The sequence below is a fragment of the Colossoma macropomum genome, unplaced genomic scaffold (assembly GCF_904425465.1).
Source record: "Colossoma macropomum unplaced genomic scaffold, Colossoma_macropomum, whole genome shotgun sequence".
Taxonomy (NCBI): domain Eukaryota; kingdom Metazoa; phylum Chordata; class Actinopteri; order Characiformes; family Serrasalmidae; genus Colossoma; species Colossoma macropomum.
In genome coordinates, this window is record NW_023494791.1 from 8,322,918 (window position 1) to 8,344,038 (window position 21,121).

A 21,121-nucleotide genomic window follows, 5' to 3' on the forward strand; every position below is an offset into this window, starting at 1 on the left:
ACATGAACCGTCCTTCATAGCAATTGTGTTTTTTTTATTAGCCTCGACTGTTTCAGATTGATTAGACAGTTTGACTATATAAGAAGGAGTCTGGCCCAAAGAGCATTTGCTCTGTAAGAATTTGGCCCCAGGCCAAATCTGCCTGATAACCCCTGCTCTACACCCTGTGCTGACAACATTGAAAAAACAGCAAAGGCTTTAATAAACTTTTATCCTGATTAGGAAATAAAATGATGGAAATCAAAATGAAGTTGTTTATTTGGGCATGGTAACTGCTCATGAATTTTGAGCCGTTCTAATGTGAAATTTGTTCTTCCAGTAGTTCACAACGCCTCATCATTTCAGTGACTATGTGGTTTCCCTGGAAACCACTCGGTCTGTCAGTTTTAGTCCACTTGGGGAGAACAGTAGGGGCCAGGCCGCAGTCTGTTAGTATTAGCGAGCTCTTACAGGGCCAGTAATGAGCCCATTGAATTACATGATTGCTCTCCAGAGGCTGTGAATTGACCAGGCTGTTGCATTGCTTGTGCCAGTGAGCATGAGCACAGCTATTGCTGCGTTGATGCAGCGATACAGCAGAAACAAAGAAAAGGCATTCAAGTAAACACACAAGCTATTGATTTGTGAAAAATGATTATATATCAAAAAATATTGTCCTGAACTCAGGCGTTCTTTATGCTTAGCCTACAGTGTCTTGAAAAACAACCACTTAGACATCCAGTGGTCTCTGGTTAAATAATGAATTGACAGATTTGTTTGCATAATGAGTTTGGAGATAATTTGCTTTAAACGTAATAACACTTACTTGGTTTTATGGCACGGCCCAGTCTTTAACTCACAGTTTTTCCCATGGAAGCCTTCAGGACACAGACAGTTGTACTCTCCTGCTTCGTTTAAAGAACAGGTAGCCCCGTTCTGACATGGCTGCTCTTTTTCACATACATGAACATCTGCATACATAAAGAGAGAAGGGAATAAACTGCATCAGACCCGAAGTATATAGTTTCAGAAATTACCATCCACAAGGGGGTGCATCCATCTTTGTTAATCTTGGTTCACGTTAATCTTCTACCTTTGTCACAGAAGCGGCCGGTCCAGCCGTCCTCGCAAGTGCACTGCCAGGGCTGGTGGCAGGAGCCGTGAACACAGCCTGGCATTCGCGCACAGTCGGCGCAGAAAGGCCCTCCCCATCCTGGGTCACATCTGCCAAATAGTCAGAGGTCAGACTCATCAGGTTTTTCCTGCTATATGCTGATTTTACTCTAGAAGCCTTCTTTGCTCCCCAGCTGTTACTATTTCACACCCAGACACAACTCATACGTCACATTGATGAAGCAAAAAGCATTTTCTGACCACATTTTCTTTGAGTAGTGTATGAGTTATTACAATCTGCAGATGTCTTTGATTTACAGTTTACACTGGTGACAACCCTTCTTAATAAAAATGTCCCCTGGCCACAAGTTTCAAAAGCATGGGAATGGGATCTTAATGCATGGTCACAACTAAGTAAAGCACTGGAATGAGGTAATTAAGTCATGATCATGATTTAGTAAGGTGTGGGAATGAGAAAATGCAGTTTTAGCCACAACTTAAGGCATGGAAATGAGACAGTTGTGAAAGTTAAGCCATGGTAACAAAATAATCCAATGCTTAAGGAAAGGGTGGGAACGAGATAATTAAATTTTAATAGTTAGGTCATGGTCATGACTTAGTAAGGCGTGGAGATAATTAAGTCACGAAAGTTAATCATGGCCGTATCTTAGTAAGGTCTTAGTAACATAATTGAGTTGTCATAGTTAGGTCATGGCCATGACGTACTAAGGCATGGGAACAAAATAAGTTGTGATAGGTTGTGGCTACAAGTTAGAAATGGATGGGAACAAGATAATTAAGTTGTGATAATTAGGATGTATCTTTAAGTTAGGAAAGTATGGGAACAAGATAACTAAGTTGTGATAGGTTGTATCTGTGAGTTAGGAATGCATGGGAACAAGATAATTAAGTTATGATAGGTTGTGGCCATGACTCAGTAATTAAATTTTCTGACTGGATACTGTGAACATCTAATATGCAGATATTAACCAGTAATTATATTACTACTTTATGTTATTTTTCACTGCCTGCCAGTGCACAGTGACAACCTACAGACATTTTAGAGAGAGGCAAAAGCCATTAATGCTAAATTTTGATGGAAGATTTGTGGAATTTTCTCTTTTAAATGATATGATGAATGATGCATAATGTGGCCAGAGACATGAATAAACAAGGTAAAAAGGTCAACTTTGATTTCAGGCTTATTAGTTTAAAAGAATGAAATTGAAGGCAATGGTTTATTAGGATTATTAGGCAATGGTTAACAATAGAGTACTGCGGTTCAGTTTGATGCTAATGAGGCTACCAGTAATGGTGGGCCAGGGCTGAGAGCACCTCATTCGATTCCCTCACTTGGGCTTAATGATCTCAGTCAGCTCCTACTGACCAGATATTCTACTCCAGATAACAGCAACTTCAGATATATATGTTGTAGGCCTACAAACAGTATGACTGGTGTGAATGGTCAGTCACATAGATAGTGTTTTCTCTTTTTTTTCTCTTTTTTGTGAAGTCATATATGATCTCAAATTGCTCAATTTTTCCCCCAAAACTCTGAATGACTGACATGATTCCTGCTTTGCTGTGAATTTAACTACAGTATAATTAATAGGTTTGTTAGCGTCTGCCTTAAGCCTCTGCCTTATGTCACATTACCACAGTAAGGGAAGCTCAACATACACAAGCAGTACACTAACAGAAACCCCATATCCGTGTGTCACAGTTACCAGGCTAAATGTCTTGTGATTAAGCATGAATTTTGTTAAGCTGCCATGTTGAAGCCCATGTCAGTGGTCAGTCATTCGTGAAACTGTTGAGAGCTATGAGCAGAAACTTGGCTTGTTATTCACTGACCTGCATTCACCATCTTCGGCACACTTCCCGTGGCCAATTTCACACGAGCAATTCACAGCAGGAGTTGGAAACGTGTCTGTTGAAGAAGAAATGGCAAGTTACTTTAAGTCTAGAGTGATCCAGTATTCGGAGTCTGCGTAAAGGTAGCCTTTAGACAGTGCTTTACTCAGCGAAACCATTCATTCAAGCATTTCTGTGTAATATTTTACATGTAGAATTACAAAGTTAACCCCTCAAATAACTCACCGGTGAGCCCAAAGTAATGTTACACACTTCTATAATCTAAGAATAGCAACCAAGTTTGCAATGAAGTGCCTGTAGATACTGTGTAATAAGCTTTAGTATGTAATAAGCCTGGGATTTTAAGGGGTTAACAGAAAAAGACACTTGCAGCTTGGCTCAGATGGCCCACCTATGTCCTGCTGTGTCTTTCCAAGTTATATATGAAGAATGAATGAAGGTGAGATATCAGGTTTTTGCCACCAATGTTCCTACATCATTGCTTGTTATTTATTTCTGTAAGATTCAGTTTTAAGATAAGTTTCGCCAGTGAGCAGTTCAGCTAATAGGCTATAGCATAGTAAATGTGTTGGTGCTGTAGGCCACTAATTCCAGGGTGATGAACCCTGACCCCTCAGTATATGTGACTGGCAGGAGGCGAGGGCATGGTATTCCTTTTCAACAGCTTGTCTAACACTATGCATAGTGACTGTGCAGTGAGCCAACAGCTGGCCAGCTATGAGGCTCCACACTCAGACAGCTGTGGTCAGGTGGTTAATTTGTTTTGACAAGCTACCGTCGAGAGATACTTTGGAAGAGCTCACAGAGGGCACAAACAACTCATTAGCTTCATTTCCCTCCTGGCATGAATGTTTACTTCATGGGTGTCAGTAAAAGTACAGTATTCCACACAAACCCCAGTTATGTAAGCTGACTTCTCTCCTGGACACACACTATATGTCCAAAAGTTTGTAGACACCTGCTCGTCCAGTGTTTTTTCTTAAATCCAGGACTATTAAAGGGCCCATATTCTGCGTTTTTTTACTTTTTCCCTCAGCTCTACTCAAACCAGTCATAATTCATTGTTAGGCAGACCATTTTCTAACCCTTCTTTACTGATATAAGTAAATGACCTCTAATTGGCTTGGTTCTATTTGGCTGCCCTGTATTGAGCCTCATTCCAAAGAAACACTTCTTGTAACTTCAGCATGATTGGGCAGAACTAAACTGTTGCAGGCTGAACAGGAGGATGTATGCAAATATGGTGGTTTTCATGACATCACAAAACAATGATTCAGAAATGATTTGGAAACTTTAACATTTTTCCAGTAAATGGGCTTTAATCGTGAGGCAGTAACGGCCTCTACTCTTCTGAGAAGGCTTTATGCTAGATGGTGGGACATTGCTGTGAGGATTTGATTGCATTCAGCCACAAGAGCATTAGTGAGGTCAGATACTGATCTTGGATGGTCAGTTCTGGATCACTCCAACTCATCCCAAAGGTATTGGATGGAGCTCCATTGCTCCAGAGAACACAGTTCCACTGCTCCACAGCCCAATGCTGGGGGGGCTTTATACCCCTCTAGCTAATACTTGGCATTAGACATGGTGAACCTAGGCTCATGTGCAGCAGCTCTAGTACTTCACATTACACAATTTTTATGAACATCTGTTTCAGCAGTGGATGCACATTAAAGTAGATGAATTCACTAATTCGGATGGGTGTCTGGATCCCTTCAGACATAATGTATATGAGCAGGTGGTGGTATCACAGATGCCTATTTCTGGTGTACAGTATGGCTGATTGCACCACTTATGCTATTAAGACTACTGATAAAGGTGGCTGAAGTGTAGACTTGGTCAGAACCTCCATCCAGCAGGCTCCTCTGGAGGACTGACAGAAGATGGTCCAATGTTAAATTTACACAATGATGTATTGAAACACCCTTTTAGATAGGGAGTGGTCTTGCAGGTGATTGCCTTCTATGGAAGAGTACTGAGATAGGAGCATTTTATAATTTCATAAAAACATTTCATAATGGGGTCTGTCAGCTGAAAGTTTTACACAGTTTTAAGTGTTCTTGTAGGAGGACATCCAGCCATAATACATCACAGCTCAACTGTAATTACAACTCAAAGTGACACTTGAACGAGTTTTCCCAGTTGGAAGCTGGTAATTACAGTCACCCCACCACTGCCTGACTTGAGTGGCGCATTAATAGGTTGCAGTTAATTTAAATTTAATTCTGCACATGTGGAAATCAGTTCAGGAGACTTGAAACATTACAAAGGGCAATGTAAGCTAATGTATTAATAGTTGTCCAGCCTTTCACGCTCTTAGATTAATCCTAAGTGTAGATTAAAAAAGGATTTTCAATAACGATTCTTCCTTAGCATAGACGTAATACACGTATGAAAGGCTGGTAACGCCTTAACCCTGACATATCTGTGCGATAAACTTGTTACTGCAGATGTCATGTGCTGTCATAAGTTGTCAGCATAGATTTTGTTCAGTAATATAATGGTGTCATGTTCCCATTACCAGTAGTTTTGGTGACAGATGCTGTGATGTTTGATGTCATGACTGCTCGTGTCACATGCTGAGCTTGGCTAAATTTACTCACTTAGCTGTCAAGATATCAAACTTTCTATGCCTTCAGAAAAAGCCTAATGGTTTATGGGAACTAAAAAAATCAGTGTCTGTTATTTTCAGTTCATTTTCTTCAAAAGAATCAGGCTTGTATTTAAACTCTGAAAGTTGTACAGTACTACACTCATTTCATTGTTAAGTTTAGGATGGAAACAAACGGTTAAACTCTTGACATGCCAAGTGTCCAGTGTTTTTTATCTTGGTTTTTAGACAGATATAACTAAGTGAGCTTTCCCATTGGTTAGGACTTCAAGCTGAGGAGCAGACCTAACGTGTTAGATGAACCACCAGCATAATTACAAAGGGACAGAGGAATCAACCAATCACATTTTGATTTAAATGGACAGGACCTGATCTTGTGAAGACAAAGAATCACTCTAGGCCCTATGCAAGTTCTAGATACGTCACTGGCTGCGATGGCAGCTCTATACCAGAGTTTACTACTGAAAGACTCACCATGAAACTGCTACAGGGTAAAGCAAAAGCTCTGTCACAAGCTTCAAGTTAAACATTTAATGTTCTTTAGAAGCTTCAAATGTCTGTGTTTAACAAACTACTAATGTAGAACCTCACAGAGATGTTAGCAGAAGTTCGCATCATCATACAGGTGTTTTTATTTTCGTCGTGGTGTCACAGAGTTTTGACATTTATAGCTCGAACTGAAGGTCTAGCTCTAATAGTCACGGTTCACCACTACATTAAACATCATTATATTTGTCATACATCTACTAATAATGGTAACATGATCCTGTTATATTTCTGGACATAATGCGACATGACAACTCAAAAAAGGATATGACATCTGGCATGTTTATGACATGGTTATGTCAATGTTATGTAGCAGCGTTCATCTCTTTATTTGTATTTGTAAAATTGTGTTTAGGCCTAATTTAATGCCTTTGTGTAAGTTTACTTTGAGAATTTAGTCCCTTAACCCCTTTAACACCCCAGACCTGATGGCTTGCATTCCTCACGTCTTAAAGGGGAATTACACCAATTACTTAAAAGGGAATTACACTGATTTTTCAAATTTTTTACATAATTCAATCATGCATTGTAGAAAAACTTCAAATTCTGAGTCAAATTCTTTACAGTGGTGGTGATAGCAGCCAGGGGTCTACAGTGCAAATTTAGCCATTTTATTCACAATCCAAAACCACCAGTGAACCTACATGTGTCTTCTGAGTTTTTGTATGTAATGTTAATAGTGGTGAATTAGTAATGAATCTGAAAAATGACATTATTTTTAGGAAAATATTTTGCCTTATAATGTCTTGCACGTACCTCTCAACAAGAATGAATTTTAAAAAATACACTTTAGGCCAAAACGTTATCAGTGAAACAATGTCTGAATCATCAGGCAGCATATTTGTAATCGTTTCATGTAATAGCTTTGTGAGGGAGCTTTTAGAGACATTAAACTCTTCAGACATGTGGTTCCCATCACCACCACAGTGAACAGTTCTGACTTCTTTTTTCTGGAACAGAGCAGTTGACTTTTTTCACATCTTAACAATTTATGTTTACAAAAATTGGTAGAATTCCCATTTAAGAATTGCTGAATATAAGCCTTAGGATGTGTTTTAAGGGTTAAGTTCCATTTGTGATCTGTATGATAATTATATAAAATGAATCATATTTCCAGGAATGACGTGGGCTGTTTTTCTGTTTTCCATCCTTCACACACATCCTGATATGTCAGTGGGTGTGGGGTGTATATTTGAGTCTATTTGAGTATGGAGCGTGTGTGTGTGGTGACGGGCACGAGGGGAGCGTGTGCTGTGGTAGGACAGGAATGTGTTCATGCCGCCACCTGTACAAGCTTTGTCTCAACACCACTGGAATTCGCCATCACTCAAGACCCAACCCCCTGAGTGCTTTCCAAAACCCTCCCAATCAACCCGTGTACTCAGAGCTTGTTGCATAACATGTCCCACAGTGGCAGTAAGTTTTCACCCCGTGCACTTGTTCTGAATGGACATATTTCAGGTAGTAAGTTAATAGTGTAGTTCATTTTATATGTTGATAGATAGTCTGTATGTGCAGATGCCAGTGAATATATGAAATATACTGTTCAGCAGGACAAAAAAAAAACATTCTTAACTTAAAATGGTAGTTTGGAATGTAAGATATTATTGCTAGTAATTTGGATCGTTTTATTATGAAGTTTACAAAATGTAATTGGCAGCTCTTGTCCTTGATATAAAGGAATAAACCTTTATAAATGTGTGTGTGTGTGTGTGTATATATATAAATATAAATATATGTATATGTATATATATATATATATATATATACACACATATATATATATATATATATATATATATATATATATATATATATATATATCGCTGTTGTCGGAAGAAAACCTCATATCTCTAAAATGGTAACTTTACAGGAGAAGGAAAAAACCTACTTTACTTCTAATGTAAGTCAATGAAACCAGACTTTTTCCCCAAGTAATTTTGTGCCATTTCTTTTTGTTCATTCATCATGAAATTTGCACACAATGTAAAGGACAACAGGCATTTTTACATTATGTTAAAAACTGAAAAACGACAAAAATGGAGATATAAGGTTTTGTTCCGACAGCAGTGAGATGTATATATAGTATACACACATTGAGCAGTACACCTACATAAGCTTGTCATGACAACTGACATAAACCTACATAAACATTTCTAAAGGCTTATTCCAGTCAACTTTGTAACACATATGTCAGGAGACACATTTTGTTCTGACAGTTTTCTGACTGTTGTTTCATAACACGTTTTTGGGTGAATTGACATTACAACAACTAACTTCATAGCTTAGAACATATTATAGCGACATAATGCTGATGATGTGAAATGGCCTAAATCTTACTGATGGTAAGATTTATAATGCCGTTTATGGTACCATACACATACTGTATATAATGAATAAATAAATAGCACATTTATATCTTTAGTTTTTCCCCATTGTTAGTACTTATAATTTGTTTGTACAGCAACTTGTAATCAATGAGGTGGTGCAGAGTGACAGTTTCACTGAGCAGTGTCTAACTGTCCGTTTCTCTGTGCATATATCTCTTGAATCTTCTTGCATCTTGAAACCCACTTTAACTAAGGGCCACAGAAGGTGCTCACTTCTGTTTAACCAACCTTACTATAACATACACTGAGCTACAAAGTCTGCCATTTCACTTCAGAAAGTGTCATGAAAACATAATGAAAGAGAAAACACATCACAGGTGTTATGTCAACTTGACCTTAGCGACAAATGACACCTGCTGGTATAAGTATATATACATGTTTATGTAGGCCTACGTCAGCTGTCGTAAAGGGCTTATGTAGCCTTATGAACAGTACCCTACAGGAAAGTATTACTGGCGGCAGAAGCATTTGTTTAGTCACAATGGTATTGGTTTGTTTCTCTGCATGTTGGGTGAAACATCACCACATTTCTCGCTGAGTTCTTGGATATCATTGCTATTTCTGTACCAATATGAGAATTGGTATGAGACATAATGCCATACCACTGGTGTGTAAGCTCACACTCATTCACTACGGCTGGTATGGGAGGCATTTTCCATTTAAACAGGCTCTCAGTAAAACCTGTATTCGTGGGAGCATAGTGAACCTTGAACAATGCATGCCTGGCTCTCCTGCGCCTTCAGTGCGACAGCTGAAAAGTACTAACTGTTATCTGAGAGTGTTTGAGCAATCCGGAGCAACAATAGGAAGAGTAATCTCCTAAATACAGACAGCTGGGAAATCCATGGATTAGTTCTAAACGGAGGTATGGTAACAGAACCAAACAGCCTGTGTACCTTTTTTTATGACTTAATGAACATGGGCTAGATTGTGGTTGTTTTGATAGTAAAATGCTTAGAAATACGTTGTGCGCACTTTTCAAATAGCATTATATTGTTTCATCATCATGAAACCACATCTAGAATCTACAGACAAACCCAGGCAATATGATTTTTGCAATGACAAATGGATTTGAAACAACTTTACTGTGGAACTGAGTGATTGGTTGCAAACAGGGTTTGCAGAAGTATCTCAGAATGTTGACAAACAGATGTGGCACAGGTAACTGCTTTTGTTTTTTTCCTCTATGGCCCAGTCCTACACATTAGCGTGTCTGCCTTTCATTACAGCAGGACTCCTCGCAAGCCAGATGAGTCAAGGCAGGGAAACCATCCTGGCCCAGTCCCACAGTGGGCCTCTGTACAAGTGGCCTTATACAGTTAGCTTCACTGTAGCCAACTGGAACAACAACCTGCCAGTTGATACGGGAGCTTACTAAGTTTAAATTCTTCTATCTATTTATAGGGGCTCTGCTATTCTATAAGACTGGAAATATTTTACATTACAAAATTTTATCTGTGCCGATTCAAATTCAGCCCTGGGAATTATTTCAATTGTTAATAGTGTTTCAGGTGGAGCATAGTGTCCATTTTGGTAACGACATGCTTTGAGAGTATTTATGAACCATGCATTGCTGTGTTTTTATCACAAGTAAAAGTGTTATTAGGTGTGACACAAAGTGGAGTAAACCCACTTACCTGTGATAAATTCACTGTAATGCGCTGCCTCAAGTGGCCTATTGCTTTTATAAAACGTCAGACAACATAAAATATGATGAAATGCATGATTCACAACAAATAACTGAGACTGTCATTAATAATGATTGCAATAAACAATTCTTCTAACAAGAAATGTAGTTTATTAAGAGTAACCATGGACCACTGAAGGAGGACAAAATTGTTCGCCTGTATTGCTTTCGTTTTATGAACATTTTAACTTTTTGTCATATAATAGTGAAAATATCATAATATAGCAGTGTTAGTAGTTTTCACTCACCAAAAACTATCACAATGACAATGCTAATGTCCTTTAGCGCCTCTATGTAATTTCCAGTCTTCTGTTAGCATCAAGATAACAGTGTTGTACATCCCTTTATCCACACTGGGGCTGAATCATAATTGGCTTCCTGCTCCCTACATAGTGCATTATGTAGGGATTCAAATACTTCCTCCTGCCTCTAAACAGTGCATAATATGTCTGAGAAATAGATATTTGTGATTCAGCCATGTCTGCACAATTCCACAGTGGACACATAGTGCTCTATTTGGGTATAGAAGCAGGAATTCCCTAACTAACATAGTGAACTATATAGGGAGTAGGCAGCCATTTGAGATTTAGATGGGGTTTAATGCTTCTTAAGGCAGAATGGTCCAAAACACTGACATCTGAAGCTTGTAAGACATTCAAGTGACATTCTTCAGACTTTTATATTATAGGGAATAGTAAATAGTAATTTAATAGTGAATAGTAAATACTTTAATTCAAAGCTTAAGATATTAAGGGAGGAGCCTTTAGCCTGTTAGCTCTCTTTTAGCCTGTTAGCTTGCTGATCAGCCTAGTTCTAGCTAAGAAAATAAGTTGTCAGCCACTCTACTCTAAATTTAGCCCGTGGTAAATAACGTAGCCCTCAGTCTAGTTGCTGTATCTTTTCCCTGATCTTAGAATTGGTACATCCTTCCTCAGCTCATTTGTGTATATCATTTACTGTAAAATTGGGCAACAGCTATTTCCAGAATTTCCCCATCTCACCCTCACTTTGGATTTCAAAATGTCAATGAAATGAGGGTAAAACAGAGAAACAGGTGCTGTGATTCTCCTGTTCTTTTTGTCTGTCTGTCTGTCTCTCTCTCTTTCTTCCTTCCACCCTCCCTCCTTGCTTGTTCCTGAGGGATGCAGTCTCACTTGCTCACCTCTGGGGGACTGCACTCAGCAGATCTACTCAGTAGGCTTCATGTTCGAGCCACCAGGAGCTAAATTTACTCTGGCCATGAAATCCTACCCTAGATCTCCTGCACCCCTGTGGCTGTGGCCAGCACCCTGGTGCCAGTGAAACATGCAGGTTTGGTTTCCTCCATTTTGATCCCCAGACGGGCTGCTGCGCCTGCCACCACTCCACACGACTCTGCGCGTGTGTCTAAGCTTCGGGAGCAGGCCGGGAAGGAGCTGGGCGCTTAACGTACAGCCTGAGGGAGTTGTAACCAGATCCCTATGAAATTAAGAATCGTTCAGTCCTAGTGTCTGCTCAGCTGTTTGGGTCCCTAGAAAAACATTTAGCCCAGAACAGCCAGGCGCAGATCTGCCTTCTTATCCCCCGGCTCTGAGCCCGACCATAAGGTTTAGCCTAAGAGGTGCAGCAGGTACTGCGGTTACCCAAGAGCTAGCAGAGCTTTTCAAAGGCCGTCTGCTAGAGACTTAGTTTCTTGACCTTTGCACCCTGACACACGTGTCGCACATCTCCAGTCATAGCGTATCACGTCTTGTCCCGTCAACCTAATGACCAAGGCATGGATTAATAACATTCTCTAACCAGACAGGAATTTCACAGCTGAATTCTCATGAGACGTATCAGCCTTGAGGGAACCCCTCCGCCAAATCCGCCCCACCCAGTCGTAGATACTGTATTACATTCTACTGGTCATGAAAGCTGTACATCACAGCTGTCAAAGTGGAGGTTGTCATTAACAGACTGAGGCAATTAATACTTTGAGCAAGCACATCCTTGGATCTTGTTTGAGACGTTCGTGACAAAGAAACAGATACTCATTTGGATTGTGACTTGGGAATGCCAATCCAACAGTAATGCTTTGGACTTGTCAGTATAACATAACTCATTTCATCCATTTTGTACTGTGCATATTTTATATTCTTCGGATAAGCTTGCAGTGCGCATAGTTAGTTGATGTGTTTTCATAGTCAGATGGTTAGCTTGATGTGTTTTCATAGTCAGATGGTTGGTTAAAATCGGTCAGGGATATTTACCTTGGCCTTCGCAGTTTGGAATGAGCAAGACACAGCTACCCCAGAGAAGCAGGGTCAGGGTTACCCTCTGTATCATGGTGCAGGGAAATCTGAAACAGAACGAGAGAATCTCACATTAGTATTTAAAACTGTTCTGACCTCGTTCATTACTTTAGGGTGTTTTAAGAAAACCTGGATAGCAATTAGCAATAAGAGTTCTAAGAAGCTTGTTGGACACTGCCATTGTATGCTCAAAACACTTGGAGGAGGGTGCTAACTGCCAGTTCTGTTACATCAGCTAACAGATGCCTTCGTTGGCCAGCATCATGCTGAGAGATGGGTGGAGAAGTAGGACCATCCTACCAGTGGGGAGAACTGGTACTTAGTAATGTCTGATAGGACATGAGGGCAATCCTGAGCGAGTCCAAAATGAATGGGTTCCTGTGGAGCTTTTATGCAAAATCATTTGTAGATCATTTTTATACAGAAAAAAGCACTCGTTTACTCAACCCACAGCAGAATTAAATATTTCAACACTGCTTTCATATTTTTGAGTACTTTTGAACTCAAGTTTGCAGACTTTCTAGCAGTGTCTTATGTACATTGATGACATCAGTGAATGCAGTAATGTAACTCAGCAGCCGTAATGGTAGCATCCTGCTGAACAAAAGCTTTTTTAATGTAGAAAAACAAAATTACAAAAGTATTAGTAAGTTTTCTTTGATTTAATAGAATATATCTATCTTACACACTTTCTCTCTCTCTCTCTCTCTCTCTCTCTATATATATATATATATATATATATATATGTGTGTGTGTATATATATATATATATATACACACACCTTCTACTTTACAAAATTAAAGGAAGTTCCCACATATTTGACTATAATTGTGTTTAATATTTCATTTTAGCCATTTTGTTCCATTGACTACCATTCATCTTGGATTTGCTTGTGGGAGCTCTCCAAAGTTTTGCAGTTCTGTTTTTAATACAATTGGAGAAATAGGAAGCGGCTCCTCATGAGCTGGCTCTGATTCTATCTACCCAGAGTAAAGTGGTTTCAGTTATGCTCTCTTGGATGGCTGCGTCATCCATTGAAAGCTTATATAACGCTACACATTTGAATAGCATGGTAAATCTAATGGTGCCTAATGTATTTGCTAATGCAGCCCAAAGGAAAAAAACCATGAACTAGAAGGTTCCAAAAACATTCAACAACAACAGAAGCATCAGTAATATACATGTACATGTTAATAACATATACATGTTCTTTGGGCAAGTTGAAACATCATTTGAATTGTACAGTAAATGAGTCAACAGTGTTTCAGCGCGTGGATATAATTATTGGACGCATAGAATACTTGTATCTCCACCCATAAAACAAGGCACAAAAAATGTCAGGAGCTCTTTCCTACTGACTCTTCAACCCCCCGAAGATCAAACCGAGGTGAAACCTGACCGTAGAGTAGCTAACAGACACTCTCTCAATAATTTAAACGACTGTTTGAATCTTTAATGGTGGACATTTACAACAGGACCACACGCCTTCTTCCCCACCTTGTTTGCCTATTGACACAACTACAACACACCATTGTGCACCTTATTGATGAAGCTGTTTTCTACACGTTTAAATGTCTTCCAAGCAGCAGCATCTGCACCTCCTTAATAGACAGATACACAGCAGTAGCTACGTTGTGTAAGATTAGCAAGCTTGTCATTGTGAATTAGACTCAATTTTCAAAATCTGATTTGCAGACGACCACTTGGTGGTCAATCCTTAATCACTTATCTGGATGGTGCTACTATTCAAAATGGCAAGTTGACCTTTCCAGCTCTTGGAACTGAGAGAGAATGAGAGTGTATATTTTTTTCAGGACACTCTTGGCTTGAGGTTACCCTTCTGGGTAATCTCTCAATTGCCGTCCATAGATTCTGGGCCTGGTGATGAGGCTTTGGCCACTGAGCTCCTGCTGCCCACTTTGGTTGCTCTCTTGCCTGCTGAGCGGAGCTGTTAATAAAAGCAACTTGGGAAACACGCTGAGCCCGAAACCTGAGAAGAGATTTATTTCCATAACTAGAGGCTTTTCTCGTGTCATTGTACATAGCCAGCATCTATTGTCCTTGATGCTGGAGATGCCATGTCAATTATCAGTTCGACTTTCTACCCCGTCTCTCATACAGGCACCTGGCAGTGAAAATAAACAAGCTATATTTATTCGTTCTTGTCTTCTTCACAGCTCAATCACTCAGCCATTGATTATACCAGGTGCTATACTTAGCTGTGTGTAATCAGCCTGTGCTAGTTTGTAGGATGCCGAAAATGAAGTGAGAGTATCCGTTTTGGCAGTCGTCACTTTTTTCATTGTTAAAGGCACAGAGGGCCCAAATGGGAATTTCACCTCCCTATGTTTGGGTAGCATGTTTATCATCTAGCTGAGACAACCGAATACCCATTAGCAGGTTTGAGCTCCAGGAGGCACCAGATGTCAGACCATGCTTCAAACTTGATATACACACTTAAATATGATGGTGCCAAAAAGCGATCTTTGGAGCGATGCAGTAGAAGAACCAATTTGTGTTCCCTAAAGGCCCTTTTCAGTGGATGCTTCCTTGAAGAACAGTAAGTGAGATATGTGAGTGTGAAGAAGCTGAGAACTTGAAGATAATGTAAAGTTTCTTGGTGGAAAAAATTTTAATTGGATAATGTTGTTACATTAAGGTCTTTAAAATTGGAAAAGGTTCTCCAAATTTGCGCACTTCATCCATTGAAATGTTCTTTAATGCACCAAATTTGGCTCCAAAGAACCCTTTTAGCACTGTTATTTTTAAGAATGTAAATGTATTGTAAATTGTACAAGCTTGGCCTTGGTGTTGGTGGTAGGGCTGGACAATATAATTGTAGTGATGAGTTACATTACAATATGTCACAATGTGCTTATCTGAGTCCAAACGGAAAATCGTCAGTACATCTAGAACCCTGACCAACTGTGTTTCATTACAAAGAGGGCGTAATTCGTCCTGACTAATTTGATTTAGTGCAGCACAGGATGTAAAATCTTCAATAAAATCAGTGATTTGGTAGTTTTGACAATATTTTTAAATGTGGCACTATTGGTACTTTTTTTGTCTGTTCCGACTTATCAGATGCCAGAAAATCATGACATATCGTATATCATGAACATTTCTCAAAGTATCTTGATCTTGTAATTTTGCCATCACCCACCTCTAGTTTCCTGGGTCAGGATGGGGAGGGCAGCTTGATGCAATGCCCTCTGGTTCTGTCCTTTCTGTCCTAACTTTCAACTATTTTGGCTTTGTGTTCTTGTTTATTTACTTAAAATAATGAAAATCCATCTTTTTATTTTGCCCTAGATTTTATGTTCTTGGAGGACCTGCAGTCTTAGTTCATTTTCCTGGCTCTCTAACTGTTTGGATTCATATCAGCCTCATGATAGGTAGACAAGTCATGGTTAGGGGGTGGAAGACAGCACCTGCACCTTCTATACAGGAATGGCTTAATAAATTGGCAAAAGTTGCAGCATATGAAAGGATTGGAGAAAATGGACAGATATTACCTACGGGTGTGTATTTCAACTAATTTTGATATCTGGGTATTTGTAAGGGTTAATAAACAAAAACATTTGATAAGTTATTCAAAAATAGCCCAGAGAAATCGGTAGGTTAAGTAACAGAAGCTGCCTCTTCAGATGAGCTAATGAACTAACAGAGCTAACCAGTGCACCTTAGATGCTGATGACTCATCGTCTTTTCTCCTCAGTGGACGATGTGCCAACAGTAGGTTTACCAGATTGCTAAATATATTTTATTGTTTCTGGACCTAGCGAAAAGCTAGCTATCCCTGCCTTCTCAGTTAGCTAGGTTACATCCCTAATGTCACTGGCAATGCAAATACCACACAGTACAACTAATACAGTGTAAAAGTTATAGGCACCTAAGCACATTGTTGAAAACTATTTATCTTGGCAGTAAGTTTGTTTTTTGTGTTTTTGCTTGTAAAACAGCGATATACCGTTAGAATGAATATAAATAAACATACAAACTGTAAAAGGTAACAAGAATTTCTTCATTTGAAAAAATGTAGTTGATGTCTTGAGAACTGGTTTGAAGAAGTTTAGTTCCATGTTTCTCCTCAACATCCCCAATTTTGTTCAGTTCCATCACCAGCACACTTGATTTAACACCATGAAGTGTTGATCTGCCAAATAATATTGGGCTTCATCAGGAAGAAGTTTGGATGTGGTTAAACAAACACACTGACATGCAGAAAATCACTACCCATTGTACCAGTGTTATTTGTATTTATTCTAATGTTAGTGTTTTTCTGAGCAAACAAAGGCCCAGATAAATGACTTTGAAGTGAGATACTTTTTCTGTGAAACACAATTTTTTTTTCTGAGTATCTGTGAGGAGCATGACCACTAATTATCAGTTTTAATGTGCACCTGTTTTCTTTCCCTTTTTGAGTCTGTTAGATTTATTAATATAAAATGTAAAACTGCAATAAAACATCAGGAACAAAGACTGCAGGTCTAAATCTGGCTACGTGCAAACCTGGTTTCTCACATGGCAACTTTGTAATGTGTGACTAATTGTCACAAATTGTATTTGTGACTTTGTTACACATTTTATATAAGTTCAGATTTCACAAGTTCCAGTCACTCTGTTAATAGCACTTACTTCCTTTTGTATTCTAAGCACTCTAGCTCTGGTTTAGGGGTTGTGTTCAGTTTATCCTCCTATTAGAACTGCTGCGGTCATGCTCACCAAATGTCACACTCTCAAAGTTAACGTCAGTAGCCAGTGTCAAAATGTCACCATCAAACAGCCGAGGTGTGAGCAGAAGTGGCTGGGATATTCTTGGCGAGGTGTTTTTTCCTTCTTTCGCAACTCTGTCTGACAGCAATCAGCCACATTTTTGCCTGCACACAACCTCCATCCCTGCATTCCTCTGGGAAATAGAAACCTTTGGCTGTGAAGGGACGTCTTGGGAAGTATGATATATTAAATATTACCTGGTTTAAAAATGGGTTCCTAAAGGAGTTTTGGCCTAGACGTATTTTCAGGAGTGTTCTTTGAGAGAGGCCATGTAAGACCCAGTTTTGGTTTCCCAAAGAACCATGTTTAAAAAAGAGCTTGTTAATATGAAGGAACCATATAAAGGCTCACACGCATAATCTAAAGGTTCTATATCAATTTGAGGGTACTTTTACATTATGTGGAAGTCATCTATACTATAAAAAGGGCCTTCACATTTACATATAACAGTGGTTTCAAACAATGGTTCTTCACGGAGCCATTCATTAAAAGGTTCTTTGGGAACCAAAAGTGGTTCTTCGTTGGCATCACACAAAGAACCCTTGTTGGCACCTCTATTTTTAGGAGTGTAGGTGAAATTGCTAATTGATATGGAACCTTTACATTCCAAGGAGGCTTTTTAGACCTTAAAAAGGTTCTTCACACATCATTTAAGAAAATGGTTCCTCAAGGAACCATCCACTGAAAGGTTCTTTAACAACCTATACATTACTTAGAGACAATGAGGTGCTGCAGTGTGACACTTCCTTTATGTAGGCCTATATTTGGCTTTAAAAAATCATATTTAACAGTTCAGGTTGTGGCATTTGTCATATGATCAGATGCCAAGAAACAAATAGAGTCATCATAGAGTTAATAGAGAATCATAATTACACTCAGCAAAAGCATAGAACCTGTTTAAGTATCTGCAAATTATGTCAGACATATAGTACTCTGCAAAAGTCTAAGTTTAAAACCATTTATCTCTGCCGTCAGTGTGTTTGTGCTTGTAAAATGGCTATGTAACTGTAGAATGTATACAAATAAGCATAAATACAGTAAAAATTAACAAGAAAAAAAAGTAGTTGATATGTTTTGAGCTAGTCTCAGATTTCTCCTCGACACCTCCAGCCATCACATGGATTTGCTTAAATTCCATCACCAACACACCTGAGTTAACTTAATGAAGCACTGATTGAGCTAAACCAGGTATTACATGATAACTACAAATAAAACTGGGCTTCCTCAAGGAGTTTGGAAATATTTAAACTAACACACTGACAGACATAAAATTGCTGCTTATTGTAATAATGTTATTTTAATCTATTCTCATATGAGTGTTTTTCCATAAGCATTCTAAATGCTTGCTTCCCAGTCAAATAGCATTCCTCAGATACCAACAACTTTCCACTGTATATGCTAAAATCTACTAAAAATCTACTAAAACCAGAAGTCCTTAACCATAAGACCATTACACGTGTTTGAAATCATGTCCTAGATTATCTCATTAATAATGCATAAGCTGATAATCAATACAAATGAAAGCTCAGTAGAGACACTCACTGGTACAGTAGGTGCTACCTGGGCTGAGAAGTCCTGCTCAGTAGAATGCAGTCCTCAGGTGATGAAGTGACATGCATGCACACACACACACACACCCTGCTCACACAAACTACACAGTGAGTAACTCTCAGAGTAAACACACACACACACCGCCCAATCAAGTATGCTCACACACTGGCTCAGCAGCAGGCTGGTGGTGAGGCAGGGTTTGTTGATAGAAATGCTTGTTGGGAAAAAAACAGGCAGAATAAAGACAGGCAAGGATCCACCTCCCCACTCAACAGCACAACCTGCCCAAGGACCAGTTTTTAAAGAGACAGGCTCGCTTCCCTCACTACACCTCTCCTTTACCACCACTCACAGAGACACGAGCAGCTCACGTGCCTCCGTTTCCTCACGCCTGCCTCATTTTTTCTTCGCCACACTCTTAAAAACAATGAGGTTCTTTAGTAAAGAACGTAGTTAGACATAAAACCATAACAACTCAAAGAACCACTTGAAGGTTTACATTTTTTTGCAATGTAGAAAATGTTTCTTTTTATGTGGACCATTCTGATTCTGCCATAGTTGCATGAACTAAGTTTTATAGTCAGATCTCTCTACTCTCTACTCTCTATTGCCATTAATAATTTGTAGCGGTGTTGTTATTGTTATTATCATGTATAAACTCCATAGAATCTGTTGTATACATATACAATGCTGTGCAACAGAGACCGCCCTATTTCTGAGAAGATTAGAAATTAGATGATCCACTTGCATAAGAAAGCGGAAAGTCAAAGGAAAATCAGTGGGAAAAAAAGGGAGTTTTTAAAAATTGGGCTCAAGAAAAAAGGTAACACTATTTTCAGTGGTCCTTTGTAGATGATTAATAAACTCTTTACAGATTATCAGTAACACATCAACAACATATCAGGGACGTAGCAGTAGTGAAGCATTTGAATACATTGAAGTAAATAGCTTGAAGAATCACTGTTGATACATTACTTACATTAAGTACATGTGTTGTTACTATGTTACGTCTAATACCCAAAACCTAACCCTCACCCTGGCCCTAATCCTATCCCTAACCTTAACCTCAACCCAGAACCTAATCCTAACCCTCATATGTTATTGACATGTTACTAAGAGTCTGTTGCGTGTTTGTTTAATTTAAAAAGGACCGCTCAAAATAAAGTGTCACCCAAAAAATTTTTTTAAGAAGATACTGAGAAAATGGGACTCCTAACAACTGTACCACCAAAAACTGCCCGCATCACTTAAAGCTTTCATCTTTGAGAGAGAGGAGGACATCAAGCTGCTTCAGATCTGAAAAATCCACAGGTGTTTGTGTCCATCCATCCACTGTGAGAAGACGACTCAGCACTATGGGATCTGAAAGGATGTGTAGCTGTTAAGAAGCCCCCACTGAGAACGATGGACTGACCACCCCAGAGTCCAAATCTCAACATCACTGGATGTGTTTGGAATTACTTGGATTGTGAGTAGCAGAAAGTGCAACCAACTTGTAAGACTGAACTTTGGAGGTGTGGAAAAATATTCCTGCTAATGTCTTGAACTGAAAGCAAGTCTTCCCAAAAGAGTAGGAGCTGTAATAAAGGCAAAGAGTGAACACACTAAACACTGAAAATAAATAGAACTAGTTGTTGGGCTTCTGTGTAATTTTCTGTGAAATATCGTTTTTCTGCTGAAAAAGTGGATAACTTTCCGTTTTAACTGGAAATAAAAATAAATAAAGCGTGGTCTCTGACTTTTGCACAGTACCGTAGTTCTTTTAAAATACTTCTATGTTGTTCCTATAAGGGTTCTGCTACCATTCGTCATAGAACCCTGTTTGCTAAGAGTGTACTGACCATTTCATATCTAGCGTTTCAGGTTTTGAATGGGCCCTCAGCGAACATTCTGTTAACGTGGATTGTTTTTGCTGTCTAAAAAGGCATGTAAGAATGCATGTATGAGTTAACTGCTTTTTCATAATCTAGCAGAAATGTTTGAGAATTGCGTGGTAATGAGAGTCTTTCCTTGTTGCTGTAGCGACAGACGAAGCTCCTGATGTTCTGCTGCCAGTCGTAGGAAGGAGAGAATGGCTTTTCAGCAGATTATCTCCACAATATCAAGCCTGCACAATGTTTTAAAACAGGTATCTACATGCTCGCTGCACAGTCTGACGAAAGACGATGCACAAAGACACGCACTCACAAACAAGCCCACGTATGCAAATGTGGTCATGGTGAGACAGAGACCACACATTAAGCAGCGTCCTACAAAGTGCTGCAGTATTTTCGCTTGACTGTTTTCTGCATAAAGACACATGGACCATTCCTGCTACAC

The 21,121-nt window shown here is 39.1% G+C and overlaps 2 protein-coding genes across 2 annotated transcripts in view; one reads left to right on the plus strand and one right to left on the minus strand.

The window, feature by feature from the left end:
• The window catches only part of dlk2 (delta-like 2 homolog (Drosophila)), a 31,739-nt gene that overhangs the window by 3,029 nt on the left and 7,589 nt on the right, over positions 1–21,121 (minus strand). The window contains exons 2-5 of the mRNA XM_036573773.1: positions 12,433–12,521; positions 2,947–3,022; positions 1,073–1,203; positions 806–950 (exon numbers count right to left, since the gene is read on the minus strand). Of these exons, the coding sequence (XP_036429666.1) occupies positions 806–950; positions 1,073–1,203; positions 2,947–3,022; positions 12,433–12,521 (441 nt within the window). The remainder of the gene's footprint in view (positions 1–805; positions 951–1,072; positions 1,204–2,946; positions 3,023–12,432; positions 12,522–21,121) is intronic.
• tjap1 (tight junction associated protein 1 (peripheral)) overlaps positions 20,828–21,121 on the plus strand; it is a 136,046-nt gene continuing 135,752 nt past the window's right edge. The window contains exon 1 of the mRNA XM_036573771.1: positions 20,828–20,930. The gene's annotated coding sequence lies outside the window, so the exon portion shown is untranslated. The remainder of the gene's footprint in view (positions 20,931–21,121) is intronic.